The sequence below is a fragment of the Myotis davidii genome, unplaced genomic scaffold (assembly GCF_000327345.1).
Source record: "Myotis davidii unplaced genomic scaffold, ASM32734v1 scaffold497, whole genome shotgun sequence".
Taxonomy (NCBI): Eukaryota; Metazoa; Chordata; class Mammalia; order Chiroptera; family Vespertilionidae; genus Myotis; species Myotis davidii.
In genome coordinates this window covers 3,590,041-3,597,942 of record NW_006288434.1, presented here as the reverse complement: position 1 = coordinate 3,597,942, position 7,902 = coordinate 3,590,041, and the positions used below count along the sequence as shown (strand labels likewise).

Genomic DNA, 7,902 nt, shown 5'->3' with positions numbered 1-7,902 from the left:
TTTCATCACCACCAAAACAGGATTATATGAAATGCTGAAAGGTATCCTTTAAGAAGAGGAAGAGGAAGAAAAAGGTAAAGATACAAATTATGAACAACAAATACGCATCTATCAACAAGTGAATCTAAGAATCAAGTGAATAAATAATCTGATGAACAGTATGAACTGGTGATTGTAATAGAATCAGGGACACAGAAAGGGAATGGACTGACTATTCTTGGGGGGGGAAAGGGGTGTGGGAGATGCAGCAAGAGACTGGACAAAAATCGTACATCTATGGATGAGGACAGTGGGTGGGGAGTGAGGGCGGAGGGTGGGGCGGGAACTGGGAGGAGGGGAGTTATGAGGGGAAAAAAGAGGAACAAATGTAATAATCTGAACAATAAAGATTTAATTTAAAAAAAAAAGAAAGAAAAAAAACAAACATTAAAAAAAAAAAAGAACATTAAGCCCAGCCAGTGTGGGTCAGTGCTTCAGTGGTTGAGTGACGACCCCTGAACGGAGGTTACGGTTCGATTCCCAGTCAGGGCACATGCCCAGGTTGCAGGCTTGATCCCCAGTGTGAGGCGTGTCGGAGGCAGCCAATCAATGATTGTCTCTCATCATTGATGTTTCTATCACTCTCTCCCTTCCTCTCTGAAATCAATAAAAATATGTTTTTTAAAAAAGAACATAGGGGTAAACTGAAATTAAGTGAGGGAACACAAGAACTCTCTTAGACTACTATCACAACTTCTCTGTAGGTCTAAAAGTATTCCAAAATTAAGAATTATAAAAAAGAAAATTTCAGAGATCCAGATCAATATGTAGAAGCACCCTGTATCAAAATCAAAAGATTTGCTGTAAGTTTTCAATACTATTAGCCCAGCAGACATCTAACTTGCAGCCAATGCTAATTTCCCTTCCTTCCTCAATAAGTGTTCTATAGCCGAAACCGGTTTGGCTCAGTGGATAGAGCGTCGGCCTGCGGACTGAAAGGTCCCAGGTTCGATTCCGGTCAAGGGCATGTACCTGGGTTGCGGGCACATCCCCAGTGGGGGATGTGCAGGAGGCGGCTGATCGAGTCTCTCTCTCATCGATGTTTCTAACTCTCTATCTCTCTCCCTTCCTCTCTGGAAAAAATCAATAAAATATATTTTTTAAAAAAAATAAGTGTTCTATAGTAACAGGTAGCAGTACCTCTAATACCAACTGGCCATCTTCCCTAAGTCCTTTGGGTGTAAAGATGATAGAAAACAAAAGTATGAACTTGGTACAAACAATATGTTTATATGTTAAATGCCTGCGAATTAAAGGCATTTCAAAGTTTTGGGAATCTAGTTCATTTTACCAGATATTTAAGTCTCCATTAGGAGTTTTAAAATAACAAATAAAAATAGATTCAAGGACTTTAAAAGACAAACCTTGCTAGTTATCACATGTTCCCATTTAATGAGTAAGAATTTCTGAGTATGAGTTTTTTTAAAGCTACATTTTAAAAAAGCAGTTGCATGACATCAACTCACACGTGTGAGTAAAAGGAGGTAATGTTAACCTATAATGAGCTACCTTACTATCCAATATTAATTTGATGTTTAATATGAAATACTTAAACCAAGACTGTCTTTGGCAAACCAGAATGTATGGTCACCCTAGCTATAAGAACTCATTTTGAGACATACTATTACACTGTTATAGAGAATATTATAATGGCTTACTTCCTAGTAATTAAAATTTTAATAAGAATCCAAAATACAGGCTACATTCTCAATTTTATAAGACAGTAAACAGTGATAAAGTGAGGTACCTATGTGGCCTATAAAAACCTACGCTATTATTAATATGTATAGAAAAAGATGTTGTATACATAAAAAATGATTAAAAATACCAATTTTAACATAATTACTTCACAGTATAGATATGCCCATATGGACATAAATAAATGATTTAAGTCTTTCTACATGTGCAGATTTTAAAATATGAAGCCATATTGAGTACAAAAATTAGAGCTAAAGAATGGCTGGTCAAAAACAAAACCTCTCCCCCAAAGATGGTATATTCAATAAACAGTTTATCCAAAGAACATTTAAAATAGAAGACATTTAATTTTCAGCTTAATAAGGTAATATACAATTAATGACAGGATAAACTTTTATTAATAAAACATCTATTTTTTCTGTCAAGTTGACAGATGTTTTATTAAATCTACACATTAGAAATGCCTAAGATTTTTTCTGAAACTTTTACAACAGAAAATATTAGACTAGTCTGGAAGATTTCAGAATGTAGTCACAGTAAACACAACCCCCTAATGTTGATCTTCATTGTTATACATTCCAAAAATTATGTATCTCTGACCAAAACCAAACCAAACCCTAAACCCCTACAAAAATGAAAATCTAGCACAAATGAATTCAGATTCAGTAAGTTTAAATGATAATGTTGGTGAATTCTATCTTATCCATGTGACATACATTTCAGAACTCAATTATAATGTAAGTAATTAGCTATACAGTATTTTAAATATAAAACCAGAAGTGCTATCTCAAGTCTGAGTCAATGTCATAAAGGACTTATCCATCCAATTCAATTAACTGACCTAAGCATTTTTTAGTATTATTTTTATATTAACAGTCAACTACTTCCTTCTTCTAACAACTTATTCTATAGAGTTGAGGTTTCAGAACGACATCCTTCTTCCTTTCATTTTTAAGAATAGTCTATAGATCCAAAATAGACTACAGGAAAAAAAAAAAAAAAGAGAAATGAAAGAAATCTCTTGTCACCCTTAGTACGGAGCTCTAAACTCAAGAGATAAATTTTAAATTGAAAAATTAAAAGAGAGAGAGAAGAGGCAATATAAAAACCCCTACAATGTAGAAGAAATTAGACTAGTTTAGTTTTCTTTAATATCTCCTTTAATAAGACATTACAGCACACAACTGAGCCCCCAGTGTGTCAGTTAAACAGGGGATATAGATCCATACGAAGGAGAATGGAAACAAGTTTAATCTTAACCCCATTCCTTTTGGCAACTAATGGAAATACAGAATACAATGGACCAATTCTCTCAGTGTATTTTATCAAGTCTTTGAAGACACCATAACAGTTTTATAATAAACTTTGTTGGGATCTGTTAAAGAATCTTCAAATTGAATAACAAGGATAGTTAAGAATTTTAATTTCTACTTTATAGCAGATTTAGCTCAAACACAATAAAGAGGGGATTGTACTAATACTCCTCACATAGAGGATGAGAATGCAGCTATTCCCATCACTGAAATATACTTAAATATGATGTCTTCAGCTGCTTATAAAAAAGAGTTAAATACAAGAACAAAAAGCTTTTATTCTGAATTAGAGTCAGTCAAACAAATGAAAAAAAATTAAACAAAAACTTGTAAGCGGTTTTTAAGTGATTTGTTGCTAAACATAAAGATACATATGTTCAAAGCACTTTAAAAAACTTTTAAATTGTAATTTAACCATAACTTCTATAATACCCACCACAAGCAATTAGGCAAACTCTAATGTTCTGGTAATCAACATATAGGGAAGTAACATTAAATCTGAAACTCAGGAAATTAAATACATGAAAAAAATCATTAAAGTAATAGTATAAGAATAGGAATTGCTAAGAAACTATCACCACTGACGATTTTCCTTAAAAATATCTTATTTTAAACTTACAGTGAAGACAAACAAGGTGGGCAGAATATGCACAGCTACAAAACAAATGCAGCGATGAGTTGCAGCACAAGGAGGGAATGCATTTTTTAATCCACAGGATCAGATTTGTGGCTCTAAACAATTACCAGGAAATATTTGAGTGTTCTTCCTATTATATTAACTTTAAAATTTCAACTGAGTTACAGCAGTTTCACTCATAAAGTTAATAGCTGACAAAAGCAAATTAGAAGAACCCTAAAATTAGTCTCCCTTAACTGGGTAGGATTTACCTCATCCATCTGAACCAACCCATTTCCCCATCCCTGGAACCAAATCAATCTAGATACTGGCCTATTTTAATACTTTCTAGTTCAGACGGAAGTCATACTGTACACAGTCTTTGATTTTAGGAAGCAGCACAAAGTAAACTCCTAAAATCAATGACTCAAAAAGGAAAGGAGGGAGAAGGTTCTGGGAATTAACGCAGCCACAAGTTATTCCAATCTTACTGTTAATGCAAAATTCATTCTAGAATTGGTCAAATCATTAACTTCCAAAAACTCCTCCAAAATTATGCGTTTCAATTTCAAATGAAAGAATTTGAAGCCTTTTCAAAGAATCCAACATAATTTATAAAAGATAAATCTTTACCAGTTCACACATGTTCCATCATATTTTGTAATAAATGATTAGGCTTACTGATTATTTCATTAGGACACAGACTTCAAAACCTAGTTTTTCAGAAGGGCTTACTAACGATCTAACCACTTTAGGAATTTATCACGTATCTACAGGGTATACCTGGCTGGCAGCTATAGCCAAGTCATACAGCAAGTTGAAATATTCCAACCTCAAAATAGGAAACAATCAGAGGGGAAAATGACACGACTGCAATATACTAAGGCAGCAGGTAAGTCATTCTTCTAGATCAGCGGCTGCCAATAAAACTGTGTTCACAAATTTAATGAATGAGTCTGCTCTAATTTAACGAACCTGCCACTGAGCTGAGAGAGAGATAAGAATTGCGCTTACAATTCTAGTTGATGAATTCATTAGATTTTTATAAGGCAAATAATGTGGAAAGTTAGAACAGAATTTCTAGAACCATTTATCCTGTGATGTTGTAAAATCAAAGTACTACTTTATTAAATGAGTTATTTTACACAATATGAACATCAATATAATTACAATTGTAAAAAATTTTTTATAACAAGGATGGACTGATTTTCAGAGTTCCAAATTAGAGTCAACTGTACATTTACACAGAATTGTCTTTGCATGAAGCCCAAAAGGGAACAGCATAAAAATGAGTGTTTCTGTAGCCCCTTTATTTTTGCTGATCAACAGTTTGTTAGAAAAGCAGCTGCAGGTTTGTTACCTAAGGTCTGAGACAGTAGAAGAGTCAAAGGTGTCATGAATTCACCTATAAAACATAAGCAAAATTTTCTGTGAAGGTAAACATTGCACAATGCAACTTATATACATTTCAAATGCTTAAGGAAAACAAACACTTGCCTAAGCTACCAAGTTAGTCTGATAGATCTGCCAATGGGATTTTATAAACTGAACTTTGATTTACTTAAAAAAAAAATTCTCACACCAACATCATCACAACCATTTATGAGAAAAAAACTCTAACATACAGAAAATATAACTTGATTATTTTCAAACAACTACCAAGATTATACAATGTACCTACATTTTGCCCTATATTTTAACACACCTGGAAGTTCTGCTAAGCACTGTCATCGGAAGATACCTGCAAAAGGCACTCGGGAACGTTGGTCTGCATCATTTCTCTGAGCAAGACCCTCAATACCTTTGTAATAGTTATTTACGCTTACATGTCTTTTCCATTCTTGGACCAGAGTTGGTCAGCCTCCCTCCATCCCCCAGTAGAAAATAGAACTTTTATGTAGTTAGGAACTTCTATTTCATCAGGATATGGTCTGGGAAAATGGACTTTTAATAATTGTAAAGTTAAACATTAACTGAAAAATAGGAAGCAATAAAGTCAGCTAGAAGGTAAAAATCAACTTCATAGTTACAGAAAACAATTTTGTTCTTGTATACAAGCCTGACAGTAACAACAACAATAAAAGTCAATTACCTGTAAACAACTTTATGCCTGGACATCAGCCAATTCTGGAGGAAGTGGAGTCTTAGGATGCTTGCTCTCAAAGTGCTGCTTGAAGGTCTTAGGGTCTGGCATTTGTGTCTAATTACAAAAATTGTACAAAAAAGGAGTTAGAGCTTATTCATAAATGTGTAAACATTTTAAAAATCCTGAGCCTGCTTATAATAGATAATTGCTGTCATATAAAAAAAGACCATGTAATAGAGAAATTCCTAACATATTCCCACATTTCACATAGGGGTGGTCACAGAGAATGAAGAATACTGCTTAGCTAACAGCAAACAGGTGGCTTATACTGAACTATTATTATGTTAAGCATGTTACCTGAATTCTCACTGAACCTTCATAGTAATCTTAAATTAGTTCCTACTATCCTCATTTTACTAAGGAAATTAAACCCTAGAGCTTAATTTGCCCAAGTACTTTAGCCTAGTACTAGGTACTGTAGCTCTCAAACATTACACGATACTGACTTCCCTAGGCAAGATCCAAGTTCTTTTTATGCATTAATTGGGTGACCCTGTGCAAATGATATAATCCCCATGACAATTTATTCTTCTGTAAAATGAATATAATAAAAGTACTTTATCTCATTGGGTTGTTGTGTGGATTAGTGGGCTCATACATATACAACACCTGGATCAGTGGCTGGCACCTGAAAGCACTCAATAGCACAGCCGTGGGCAAACTGCAGCTGAAATGAATAAAACTAAAAAAAAAAAAAGACTGTACCCTTTTATGTAATGATGTTTACTTTGAATTTATGTTAGTTCACACAAACACTACATCCATGCTTTTGTTCCGGCCCTCCGGTCCAGTTTAAGAACCCATGGTGGTCCTCAAGTCACAAAGTTTGCCCACCCCTGCAATAGCAGCTGCTATAATTATTTTTCAAATCTAATAAACACATTAATTCTAGTAAAAGCTCTCAATATGAACAAACTCTAGTTTTATAGCCATCCTAACTATGGAAAGGAAAAAAAGCCCACCATTTAACAAGAGTGTTATTCACTGGTATTACATAGTTTTACTGAGGTCTAAATTAAGAATGTGGATCTGACTTCTTTACAAAGTTCAAGTGTATTGTTTTCCCTTAAGAAGGCATCTTCAGTCTCCTTGAGGAAAGGAACTTAGCTTTGTTCACTCCTTTCCCCAACACCTGGAAAACAGCCTGGCCACAAGAGCCATTCAATAAAATATTTGTTGAATGAAAGATGGGATACTAAAATAACCAGCTCTTAAACCTACTATTTCAGTAAAGCATTTATTTTGCCATGATTGCAAAATTTTAACCTATACCAACCAATCTCTAATGAAAAACTGTGCAGGGGAAAGCTATGTCTTTCAATTCCCTTACCCTACAGACAGTGCAGGTATATATTAAGGCAGCTTTGGCAGCAGCCTTTTGGTCATGTCCTTGTTTCTTCTTTTGTCCGGAATGCTTTTTGGCATTTTTCTGCTGAGACTGAATCTTCTGCTGTCCACGAGCCATGTCTAAAAACAGAAGTTGAGGCATTAGAGTGATTTATTTACTCGAATACAGAGTAAACTAAACATAATACTCTGAGTTGACAGCTTAAGTTTCATAGAAACAGTTGTTAATCAAAATGTAGGCGTTTCATAACCCATGGACACAGACAGTAGTGTGGTGAAGGTCTGGGGTGGGTATGGGGTGGGGGGTACAGGCTAGAAGGGGTCAATGAGAAAAAAAGGGGGGGACATCTGTAATACTTTCAACAATAAAGTTAAAAAGATGTATGGGTTTTCAAATTCTCACATACAATGCTACTAGAGAATAACTAGTACAATCACTGTGGAAAACTGTCGGTAGCTATACCTACAATTCCACATTGTTATATATGCAACAGAAATGCAAATGTATGTACACCAAAAGACACAGTACCAGAATGTTCAGAGCTACTGTTTCCAACACTGGAAAAAATCCAAATGTCTATTAATAGAAAAAATCCCAAACTGGAAAGAATCCAAATGTCTATTAATAGTAAAATGGATACATAACTTGTATATTTATACAATGAAATACTATGCAGCATTCAAAAAGAAGAAACTATGTTACAGGAAACAACATGATTACATCTCAGCTTTAAAGGAAACCC

General features: G+C 34.4%; 1 protein-coding gene across 4 annotated transcripts in view; it reads right to left on the bottom strand.

Annotated features, from left to right (window-relative positions):
- ZNF706 (zinc finger protein 706) overlaps positions 1-7,902 on the bottom strand; it is a 31,832-nt gene that overhangs the window by 21,732 nt on the left and 2,198 nt on the right. For 3 of the 4 annotated variants that reach the window (XM_015561732.1, XM_015561734.1, XM_006760281.2), the window contains exons 2-4: positions 7,143-7,279; positions 5,759-5,866; positions 2,880-5,071 (exon numbers count right to left, since the gene is read on the bottom strand). In XM_015561732.1, coding sequence (XP_015417218.1) covers positions 5,771-5,866; positions 7,143-7,277 — 231 coding nt within the window. In that variant the 5' untranslated portion in view covers positions 7,278-7,279 and the 3' untranslated portion in view covers positions 2,880-5,071; positions 5,759-5,770. Of the gene's footprint in view, positions 1-2,879; positions 5,072-5,758; positions 5,867-7,142; positions 7,280-7,902 lie in introns of those variants that run through there. The other variant, XM_015561733.1, reaches the window with a different exon arrangement.